At 37.7% G+C, this 12,601-nt stretch overlaps 1 protein-coding gene across 1 annotated transcript in view; it reads left to right on the forward strand.

Moving 5' to 3' along the window:
* Positions 1–12,601, forward strand: part of stk26 (serine/threonine protein kinase 26) — a 35,558-nt gene that overhangs the window by 12,069 nt on the left and 10,888 nt on the right. The window contains exons 2-5 of the mRNA XM_008435744.3: positions 9,846–9,914; positions 10,070–10,231; positions 11,790–11,846; positions 12,431–12,539. Coding sequence (XP_008433966.1) covers positions 9,846–9,914; positions 10,070–10,231; positions 11,790–11,846; positions 12,431–12,539 — 397 coding nt within the window. The remainder of the gene's footprint in view (positions 1–9,845; positions 9,915–10,069; positions 10,232–11,789; positions 11,847–12,430; positions 12,540–12,601) is intronic.

The raw sequence follows: 12,601 nt of genomic DNA on the forward strand, positions 1-12,601 counted from the left end.
AGCTGTAAAACTTCAGTCTCTGCTTCTTCACGTCTTCTGTTGTCACACCTGGACAAACAGCTGTGTTTGACACTGATGTTTAAATAAGTAAAGTAGCTTTGAGGATCATTAGAACCTTGTCAAACAAGAATGGCATCATCCAAACCAGCAGAGAGCCAAAATCCTCAATTTTAAAGTATCCAATGTCCAAAAAAACCCCACAAAAATATTCAATAATTTATTGAAATAAAGCAAAGTTTTTGTAGAAAAGTGATCTGAAAATCATTATACAGCTTCAAACTACAACAAAACAGTGTTTTTTTTCTTGTCATCTTCTTTTTAGTCTGTTTAAGTAAAAAACATAATTAGTCAAACACTAGATGTGCTAATGATTCAAATATTTGTGCTGAATATTTTCAGCACAGCCTTTCGGTTTGCCATGAAAAGTTACCAAAAGTGCAGTTAACTTTAAAAACAACAACAAAACGCATAGATTACATTTCCAGCTACCACTAAAGGCTTGTATTAAAGGAACATGGACTGAATTAAAGCGTCATGTCAGCGATTTTCAACAAGGATGAGATAGTTGGTTCTTAATTACTTAAGAAAAAACCGAGCTGCTTGTTGCATTAAACCAGGCTCTGATTTGATGGCAGGCTGGGAGTCGGTCCAGCAACAGGGTCTTTCCCAACAGTTACCCTTCAGTGGTGCATTCAGGGGCAACTGGTAACCAAGACTACAGTCACTTCTGTATCGACTTTAAAAAAACAACAACAATTATTCGTTCTGACAAAATCAAATTGTCGTATTTTATTGTTCTTTGTTCACTGCTAAAAAAAAAAGGTCAAAGACAAACATTTGTTTCTTTAAAACTGATGTATGTCCCAAACCGTCATTTTTATCCACGTTCATGACCCTATAAAGTAGAAATACTTTGTTTTAACTAACATTTTCTATAATTTTAAGAAGTTGGCAGTAGAAAACCCTGCAAAATGAAAAAGTATTTTCACCCATTTTTGTTGGATATCTTTCTATTGCTGGCAAACTGCACTTTAGACGCCCCTGATTTGAGTCGCTTAATTGTCCATGCGGCTTCATCCACGTTTCTACAACAACTTGATGTGTTTATTTTGAATTCAATATAATTTTGGTACCTTCAAACTAATGGAAAGCAGAGTTGGCATTTGAAATATTATAGACCAATTTTGAAATGAACATCAAAGCCCAAAAAACTGGGAGTTTGGTTTGGATTGTTTCTTTTGCTGTTCGAAGTCGCTTTCTCAAATTTTGGTTTCATAAGAGCACATAATAAATCGTTAGATAGGAAAATACGATTCAGTCACGCTGCTTTATGCAACAGCTGTAATAAAGCAGCCATGTGTTGGTGTTATCTGTGTTTGGAGACCAGGATGCATCAATGATTGACTCATGTAACTATTAATAATCGTGATTAATAATTTATTAATTAATAGAGTTGAATTTTCTCTGGGTCACAAAGAAGTCGAGGTGCCACCAGAGAATCACTAGTCAAATATTTCAGTTTCTGCGCACAGTAAAAATAATCCGACAGTCGTCTGCAGTCAGAACCGTCATATCGCATTTTATCCGACTTTTACGTCACTGACGTGAGACATGCATCGTAATTCTACACCAGAAGAAGCCAGACTAGATGTAAACAATGGCAGAAATTATGAATGAAGTTTGTTCCACTGATCACAATCCCACCACTCTGGGCACCGACGAGCATCTGAACGGATTTCTTTACAGAAGTTGCAGTTGACAAAACTCTTTTGCTATTAGTGTCATCTTGTTATTATTTTTAACTATATTTTCGGTTCTCATTGCTGAAAAAACTGTTGAATTGATCCCTAGACGACATCACGCGTCATAACTCCGGTCGGATTAAATTAGCACCTCAAACGACCATGAAAAAATAAAAAATCACATTTTAGCAAAAGATTTGAATTAAGCATCAAGTCCTGCCTTGTGAAGGTAAGCTTGGCTGCTTTAGTTTCGTTAAGCATTCATAAGATTCCTTGGCATTAGTCGGTGAACTACATCCTGTTGAAGCCTGTAGAAGAAGCCGAGCCGTTTGAAGCCGAGTGGTGAATTCGGATTGGCTCTAATTGCTGATAATTTCTGCATGCGACCAGCAATACCTGGCGTTCCTTCGAAATGGTGCCTGGAGTTCTGCCAAATAGTTCAGATCCAACATATCAGCTCAGAGGATCTTTTTCCTGATGACATCAGAACTGACAACCTGTGTGTCTAATAGGTGAGCTATTATACTTCCTTTAACAGGTTGGGGTTGGTCTATGGGCGATTCAAAACGTGTTCAATATATTTTTTTGCACAAAATTAATCTTACATAATGAGATTAGTTCTGAATATTTGGTGCTCCTTTCAAAATGAGCTGTTTTAGGCCCTCTTGTCTCTTTAAGTCCAAATAAGCTGCTGCTTGCCACGGCCCCCAACTCAACTTTACACTCGCACGTGAGAATTATGCAGTTGTACAACTGCACATCTTTGAAAAGCAAAAGTGGAATCGCCTGCACAACCAACAAAAATGCAGAAAGTGGTTTCTGGATGGTAAGTCAACAAGAAAACTCTTGTCATTTCCAGCAGCCATTGTACTGCTGTAAAAACCAGCTAACCAAAGGTGCTGGAGCTCAGCTTGGGTTGCTAAGTGACGGGCGGAATGCCACTGGGGTTACTAGGCAATGGGAAGTGCCTGCTTATAGAAACGGCTCATTTTCCAAACACCAAAAAGACATTGATTTATTGCCAAAATCGACTGTTCGTTTCTTTAGTGTTGTTTTCTGAAGTAGTAGAAACCCAAATTCAAAAAGTCTGAATTTTGCATAAGTGATCCTCCTTAAAACGTCTGGATGGAGTTTTGCTGGAAATTTCCCTGCTGATATACTAAGGCCGAGTCACATTTTTATATAAATAACGTATTAATGTCCAGCCCTCTATGCTTTCAACACCACCCAACACCTCCCTGTAAGACTCAAACATTTGTAGCTGCTCTGACTCACTTCAATACTCTCAATAAAACAGACCATGAAGGAGAACGACAGATGTTCACCAGTGTTTAATGGTCCACGTTGCATCAGTACCAGTAAACCAACTACCTGACAATTTACAGTAAACTCTGTTTGAGTAACTTTGTTAAAACACATCTGAGAGACGTGTGTTTGCTGAAAAGTGAGCTATGTTTTTGAATCTGGGACTTAAATGACTGACATCTGTTGTTGTTGATGCTGAATGTCTGAGTGATGAAATGTTGTTAAGATTCCCAGACTGCGACTCTGACCAGACCTGCAGTGAAACATTAACTGGAACCGAGGAAGATGGTGGGCTTTAAACTCCACAGAAACTTTGCTCCAAAACAACAGAGTCAATGACTGACAACTTCCTGGTCCTGTCAAAGTGTTGCTCTTGTGCTGCAGTGATGTTAAAAGGTCAATGTGTTACCTCAGGTTTCCATTTAAAAATCACTTCCTGTGGCTGCGCAGTTTCCTGGTTTTCTGTTTCTCGTTTTTGTTCAGTTTACATTATAAACACCTTTTATTTACCACAGCCTAGCAGCTCCGAAAAGGAAAATAAAAGTGAAAATGAAATGATTCTCTTTGTTTTGAAGACCTTCAGTATAGTTCTTCAATTTGTTAGTTGTTGATTCAGTCTCAGCCAAACAAATCAATGTGAAAACGCAGACCAAGCATCTGTTTGGGAACATATTTTAGGATAGATTCTACTAAATTACTGCAACTTTGCAGTATTTAGTAGGTTTTATGCTACAACCAAATCCACACAGTCTCTTGCATATCTGTCTGTATTTAAACCAGAGGCTGTCAGATTTTTAAGCACTAATTGTTGCTAATTATCTCATAAATGGTGTCTGATGAGCTGGTTTCAGTACTTTATGGCCCTGGAGAGAGTTATGAAACAACCAGCCCGTTATGTCGTTTCTCAACGACTTGGACACAAATACCCAAAGATGGACTCTGTCTGATTTGTTTTTGGATGTAATCATGGGGTTTTAGTGTAGCTAAGTACAGCATGTTGACAGTAAAACACTGGCTGTAATTACTGTTAACAGTTCATTACGGTTGCTTGCTTTATTTTACTGTGCAGATTTTATTTTTAGGAGAACGACAGACGTTCACCAGAATGATGAAAACTAAACACTATCAACTGGTTTCCATCACAATTTTTAAGTACAAAACAGACGGATGGTTGAAAGATGGATTGAGAAATTGATGGATGGATGGGTGGGTGGACAGATTAAAGATGGATGAGTGGATAGATGGACAGATTAAAGATGGGTGGATGGATGGACAGATTACAGATGGATGGATGGGTGGATGGATGGATGGACAGATTACAGATGGATGGATGGATGGATGGATGGATGGACAGATTAAAGATGGATGGATGGATGGACAGATTAAAGATGGATGGATGGATGGACAGATTAAAGATGGATGGTTAGATGGACAGATTACAGATGGATGGACAGATTAAAGATGGATGGATGGATGGATGGATGGACAGATTAAAGATGGGTGGATGGATGGACAGATTACAGATGGGTGGATGGGTGGACAAATTACAGATGGGTGGATGGGTGGACAGATTACAGATGGATGGATGGGTGGACAGATTACAGATGGATGGATGGATGGACAGATTAAAGATGGATGGACAGATTAAAGATGGATGGTTAGATGGACAGATTACAGATGGATGGGTGGATGGATGGACAGATTACAGATGGATGGATGGGTGGACAGATTAAAGATGGATAGTTAGATGGACAGATTACAGATGGATGGGTGGATGGATGGACAGATTACAGATGGATGGATGGGTGGACAGATTAAAGATGGATGGTTAGATGGACAGATTACAGATGGATGGGTGGATGGATGGACAGATTACAGATGGATGGATGGGTGGATGGATGGATGGACAGATTAAAGATGGATGGATGGATGGACAGATTAAAGATGGATGGATGGATGGATGGATGGACAGATTAAAGATGGATGGTTAGATGGACGGATGGACAGATTAAAGATGGATGGATGGATGGATGGATGGACAGATTAAAGATGGGTGGATGGATGGACAGATTACAGATGGGTGGATGGGTGGACAAATTACAGATGGGTGGATGGGTGGACAGATTACAGATGGATGGATGGGTGGACAGATTACAGATGGATGGATGGATGGACAGATTAAAGATGGATGGACAGATTAAAGATGGATGGTTAGATGGACAGATTACAGATGGATGGGTGGATGGATGGACAGATTACAGATGGATGGATGGGTGGACAGATTAAAGATGGATGGTTAGATGGACAGATTACAGATGGATGGGTGGATGGATAGACAGATTACAGATGGATAGATTGGTGGACAGATTAAAGATGGATGGATGGATGGATGGACATATTACAGATGGATAGATGGGTGGACAGATTAAAGATGGATGGACATATTAAAGATGGATGGATAAATGGATGGATGTTTGGACAGATTACAGATGGATGGATGGACAGATTAAAGAGGGATGGATGGATGGATGGATGGACATATTACAGATGGATGGATGGATGGGTGGGTGGGTGGATGGATGGATGGATGGATGGATGGGTGGACAGATTAAAGATGGATGGATAAATGGATGGATGTTTGGACAGATTAAGAATGGACGGACGGACGGATCAAACATCTCGTTGGTTTGTGAGGAACCGACTCTCTGGGTTTTGTCGTCTGCCGTTCAGAACCGTTTTTGTCAGTTTGCACAGAATCTACAACAAAAACTTATTTCCATTTTGTTCATCTCACCTAAAAAATCCAGAACTGAAGCGAATCTCATTCTGCCACACCAGCTGTCGGCGACGTCCGCAGTAAACTTGCTGAATCGTCGTGATTTAATCTGATTGTTGAGCGTTTTATTGTTCGGCCGTGGATCTGGCGTCTTTATTTTGGACCCGTCGCTCCGGGCTGAAAGTACCAGCAGACAGTAGCCTCTGTATTTGCTCTCAGGGTGTGGCAGCGCTGTGGCTGCTGCGCGGCGCTTTTTATAGCACCAGGCGGAAACTCATGCAGCATCACAGGAATATCATACGCTTCTGTGAGGCTGTTTATTAAATATTCTGTCACCAGTTCTAGATGTCGGGGGGTAAAATGTGAGTTTGTTTTTACTGGCTTTTAAAATGAGAAAAAATCCAAATTTTACAAGATATTTTAATTCTCTCAGACTTCAGGAAGCCCTAAAGCTGTTACTGAGGAGACAGACAAATTGCAGCAAAGACGTTTAAATACACCAAATGATAAAATAAAAAATGTTTTATAAGACCTTTGTTTGGATCTTGGGCTTGTCACAATAATCAACAAATCAATTAAGACGTGCTCAATAATTTCCACTTGCATGATTTATTGTTTTTCTCTTTATACCAAAAACTGGATGACAAAACTCTTCAGGTTTAGTGTTTTGGTCTCTACTTGTCTTTTTTTAAGGATAATTTAGTTTAGAAACTTCATAATTCATTTTATTTAGGATTTTGTTTATCTATTTAAAATGTTAAAGTTGATGTTCCTGCATTATTATCCCTTTATTACCATTATATTACCTGAAAATGGTCTCGGAACAATATTATTTATCGCATTGACTTCAGTTTGTCATTGACAAGTTGCACATTAAAGTAAATTCTACTGTCCAATTCTAACTTATATGAGGGGGAAGCGACAGAACCCAAACCTGTCCATCCATTCTTAGAGGAGAAAGGCAGAGTCTTAAAGCTGATCTCTGAGCTTTGACCTAAATCCAGAGGAGCTTTTTGCTGATTCTGATGTGTGGCTGAACCAAGAGCTCTGCTGGCAGAAACCTGGAGGAAACTCCCACCACAGCTGCAGAATGCACCGATTCAGACGCAGGTGGCACCGAGCGAATCTGCAGACTAAACCAATCCTCAACACCGAAGAGCTTCACTGAACTCTGAGTTGGATTTCCAGAGGTTTTTGTTTCCTCTGCAGGTGGATTTTGATCTGCAGGTTTGCTTTTGATAGACGGCCTGTTTATTTTCTTTTTGAGTGTAAAAAAAATGAGGCTTAGTTACAGTTGAATCTTGAAGTTTACGTACATGAATAAGAAAATACTTTTTCTTTTCTCACTGAAGTTAAATGAGGCTAAACTTATTTTGTGTTAGGTTTGTTAGGATGATCAAAATAATTTTTGTTAAATTCCAGACTAGTCAGAGAAATAATGTCAAATTTACATATTGTCTTCAAAATAAAAACATTACATTCATTTTCTCAACCTTTAATCGTACACTGAAAAAATTATACCAAGTATTTTTGGCCTGCTTTATAGTTTGAGCATCTTAATACACTTGAAATAAAACTTATAATAAATAAAAACACTTGTTTTAAGTAAATGACTCCTTAATATTGATTTTTAAAATACTATTAGTTCCACTGGCAGATTATTTCACTTATAGGACATTTTTTTATTCAGAAATAATCTGTTTCATCAATATTAAGGGATTATTTACTTAAAACCAGCTCCTGTTTCTTGTTGAAAAGTTATTTGTGAGTTAGTTTTATTTTATCTGTATTCAGATATTTGCACTAGAAACTGGACAAAAACACTTTGTAACGTTTTGTGTTTTTGCCGTGTAGGACGTTTGGGTCAAACGTTTTTAGTTTTTCTTACAGAAACTTCACAGTAATCCACTGGAGGTCTGATTTCAGCTGTATTATTATTATTATGTGTGTTTATAAACTCTTTTTAGTTTAATTATATTTTGCTTCAGTTTGCATCCAGTATCAGTTCAGATAATATAATTTCAAACGAAAACATTCACTTTTACTTCAGTTCAACTCGATCTCTCCACCTTAACTCTGCCAGCAGTAATAACACTGTTCTTTCTGTTTAGTAGTACAACACTGGTGTTCATTTTGAGATAAACTGTTGGGTGTAATAATTAGTTCAGTGGGGATGTTTACACTTGAGGTGTTTAGTCTATTTAAAACCAACTCTGGCTTGTTTCACGTTTTTAGTTGGTTTAGAAGTAAACACAGCCGTCAGACTCAAACAACCGTTTGGATTAGATTCACTGTGAATGTGATCCTACGGCAGTCAAACACTGTAAAAACTGTGATAAACACTAAAATTAAAAAGGAATATCTGTAAACTATAAACTAATGTAAAACTGTTGATTTGATGTGAAGTTGCAGAAAATAAATGAAAACAGTAATTTGTACATTCATTTTATAGGTTGTTTTCATGTTCATTTTAAGAAAAACTTTATTTTTTTAAGTTAAAAATGTTTTTACATTAAAACACTGACTCCAGCACAATTTTCAACCATAAAATCACCAAAATCATCTAACCATCAAAAAAAGAAATGTTTCAGCTGTATTTTTTGGACGTAAGGAGTTTCCGTTGCTAAGGCCGTTGCTAGGTGTGCGTTGCATTGAGTGTAAACTGACAAACTTAATAAACAAAGACGGTGCATCTTTTTCTTAAAGTGTAAATCCCTGAGCAAATTTCAAGCCAAGGATAATTATGTTTTGCGTATTCTTGGCAAGAATGGCACATGGTGTCTTCTTCCTGTAATTACGTTTTATAGCTCCGCCCCAAACACATCCGACCAATAATAATGTTTTTGTGACTGCCTTTGGTTCACTTGCGAGTTTTCTCTGTGTGAAAGGAAACTGAAGCATCGGAAAACGTTTCCTCATGAAATGATCTGGATCAACGTAAACAAACGCTGGTTGTTAAAAGGCCCTTAGAAACCGTTCAGGGTCTCATATGTGGAAGATAAAGTGCAACACTTTGACGAAAACCCCTGCAGCTGTTGTTTGGGAAATGAGTATGATTCCTTAGAGATGTGTGGTGTGTGTGTGCGCGCGTGAGTGCGCGCGTGTGTGTGTGGTCAGACAGCTGTGTGTTCAGTTCCTGTTATCTTTAACTGTCACACTTATTTCCTTCTGTGTTTTTATGGGCTTTCTGTGTGCGACAACTCCGAGTGGTTTGTGCTGGAAAAACACACATGATGAAACTAGTTGAAGATTATGAGAAAAACATTTGGCTTGTTGTTGTTTATGCTGCAGAAATGACATTTTGAAATTAGCTTATTACTTCATAGTTTAAAAAAATTATTAAAATGTAAATTTTGGATTTTTAGGATGTATTTTTGCAATCAAATATGAAAAGTTGTAATAGTTGGGGTGAAATTTTAACAGTAAAATATATGCTTTCCCTCTTTTGCTCCTTTTTACACTTCAATCATCAACTTAAACATTGGAGATGTAAAAGCCTATATTACCTTGGATATAAATTAAAAGTGAGTAATAAATGCACAAATAAAAAAGTTACTTGAAAATATGCACACCATAGAAAAACACTGAGTTTGCCTTGAAGGGGTTTAACGGATGTATCCTGTATTGTCCCACTTTCGGCAGATTCAGATTTGACAGCAGAATTGTGGCATATAGGTTCACACAAATAGTCAAAAAGCGCCAAAAACAAAGAAAACAAGTAACCAGAAAGACGAGGGAAGACATGTGCATACATAATCAAGAACAAAATAATTAGCTTACCACTATTTTACATGTGCAATAACAACAGAAATATTATTTAAAATAAATAAAACCTGCGCAATACCAGCAGAGATGTAGATTTTGTTGGGATTGGTGATGGTTGCTGGGAGGAAGGATCTATAATGACGCTCCTTTATGCATTTAGGAAAGCCAGTCTGATCTCCTGTATGCAGGTTGTTTAGATAACTGGAACCCATTTTATTTTCAGCAGAGATTTAATATTGTGTTTTTTCTCTTCTCAGAGTTCCCAGATTGATCCAGAGGAGCTGTTCACTAAACTGGATCGAATCGGAAAGGGATCCTTTGGAGAGGTGGGTCTGCTTTTCAAACACTCTTCAGGTTTTTTTTAATTATTTGTTTCTTTTTATCTCAGTTGATAATTTTTCCTATTTACTTTTCAGTTCTTGTCACAGCACTTCCTGCAGTTTTAGCTTTCACCTCCTCTTCTCTTCATTTTCTCCTCCAGGTGTTCAAAGGTATCGACAATCGAACCCAGAAAGTTGTTGCCATCAAGACCATCGACCTGGAGGAGGCAGAAGATGAGATCGAGGACATCCAGCAGGAGATCACGGTGCTCAGCCAGTGCGACAGTCCCTACATCACCAAGTACTTCGGCTCCTACCTGAAGGTAATAAAACGTCGCCGTGTTTTCCCTCAGCCAGGCAGGTTTGAGTCAGAGCTTGGAGGAAATCTGCAGGAGTTACAGTCAGCGGCCGATGATGAAAGTGTGAAAAGCTGTTTGACGGGAAGCAGAGCGGCTGAAGGGAAACGTGGAAGGAATGTGTGTTAGCTCAGATAATGGCTGCTGTTGGTTTCCCCCAACTTTTAGAACAAACAGAAAAAGTGCCGTTTCTTGTGAAACGGTCGTGAGAACGCTAATCTGGTGAAAGAAGCGCCAGAATCTGATGAAGAGAAAGAACTGCAGAACGAGACGGAGATTAGAATATTTAATATGGAGCCCAATGGAGAAAGATGGGTGACATTGCTCCACTCCAGAAGTGTTTGAAAGAAACCCATAAGACTTACAGCAAAATTGTTCATATTTCCTCAAAGCAGACACCTCTAGCAAGGTTTTGATGTATAAATTATTTCTGTACAGTGAAATATGCATTAACAGCAGCATTTTGTTTGGGGAAAAATCTGTCAAATTTGAAAAAGCGTCAGCTGCTAGAGTGCGCACTCTGTCAGTTGAAGAATTCCGCCATTGGATTACATTGGAAAACTGAAAACGGCCGAAAATCTTCATGAAACTTCAATCGTGATTTTAGAAAAATGGTAAGAGATATCAAAAAGCTAAATCATCTGAAGATAGCCAAACATCTTGTGACTTGTTTAAAAATTGAATGGAGTTCCCAGGTTGAAGTAGTCAAAAGTAGTGGACTGTTAGAGTAAAAGGTTTTTTGCTGAATTTTGTGAAATTCTGTATATTTTCCAATGTATTTCAATAGAACTAAATACTGCATAAAACTTACAATTTTACAAAAAGCATAAAAGATGAAATTACCAAGAGATATAGCATTTTTTTTCTCATTAGAAGGTGAGTTTTTGAGATATGAATGGTTAAAGTCAGTTTAAATTTGAAGAACTAGATAAAAACAGAAACTTATACGGAAGACAGATTAATAAGAAAAACTCAATCTTAAGATGAGAATGGTACAAAATTTGGCCAACAAGATGGAAAACAATTAATAACATCAAAAATCTGGAAGTTGTCTGTTGTCCAATGCCCTTTTTATGTTTTAGAAGTTTAATGATATACAAATTCCATTTTAAAAATTTCTATTTTTGAGAATATAAAACAAAAAAATGGAACACAAACAATTTTTTGCATTTTTAATATTGTGAATTTTGTGACCCACCACTAGTTTACATTTGCCAGTTTTGGCCTCTGGGGTAAAAGGTAGACTCTTCAAAACTGGATTCGATAAATTCTTTTTATGTTATGCTTTTTCCTTCCACTCAATTTTCAGTTTATATGCTTGAACACTGTCACAATAAGCTTTTATGTTTTAACCTCCTTATAAAATGTGTCAATGACTGCCCGAAATGGAAATAACTCTTGGTGTAATTTCTCTATGTAGGATAGTAGTTTGTTCTTTCTTTAAATTACTGAAATACTGTAAATAACTGCTGCGTTTTTTAGATGAATCAGTATTTACTGAACATTTTCTGTAACTTGTGTTCAGGGCAGTAAACTGTGGATCATCATGGAGTATCTGGGTGGAGGTTCAGCCCTGGATTTGGTGAGTCTGCAGACAAACTTCAGACGGAGTCATTTCTGGAATATAATCATGCTTTTTAATTTTCATAAAACCAAAAATAGTTTTTTTTTATTATGTGTAGTAAATGTTTCTGTTTTCTACTATAAATAAAACCATTCTGCTTTTAGCACAACCTGTTAAAAGTGACTTAAAAGTTAAAGATATGTTGGATGTTTGTTGCTTTTGTAAGATTTTTCAAGTTAAAGCTCTAAATAAAAATGCTACCAGTGATATTTAGATACAAGCTGGAGAAGGAGAAAACTCTGAAATTTTCTCATTTTGTTCTGGGATTAAAATGAGAAGATCAGGGAAAAAAAATAGAATCCTGACCTTTTTTTCCCCCACAATTCCAACTTCTCTCAGAATTCTCACTTATTTTCTTGGAATTCTGAAACTTTTCTCAGAATTGTGACTTTTTTCCTAGGAATTGTGACTTTTGATCTCTGATTAAAGTCAGAATTCAGAGAAAACAGCCATTTTCCTGGAGGGAAAGCGAAGTGCCTCTGATGAGCCGACAGCTGATGGTGTTGGACGTTGGTCATCAGCCATCTTGTCTGTTTGTGCAGCTGAAGGCGGGTCCGTTTGACGAGGCGCAGATCGCCACCATGCTGAAGGAGATCCTGAAGGGACTCGACTACCTTCACTCAGAGAAGAAGATCCACAGAGACATCAAAGGTCTGGATGGAGTTAAACACTTTGAGGTTTATTAACCCTTTGGAGGCAGGTCTAAATGGCCA

The sequence above is a fragment of the Poecilia reticulata genome, chromosome 18, assembly GCF_904066995.2.
Source record: "Poecilia reticulata chromosome 18, P_reticulata-male-v2, whole genome shotgun sequence".
NCBI classification, from domain to species: domain Eukaryota; kingdom Metazoa; phylum Chordata; class Actinopteri; order Cyprinodontiformes; family Poeciliidae; genus Poecilia; species Poecilia reticulata.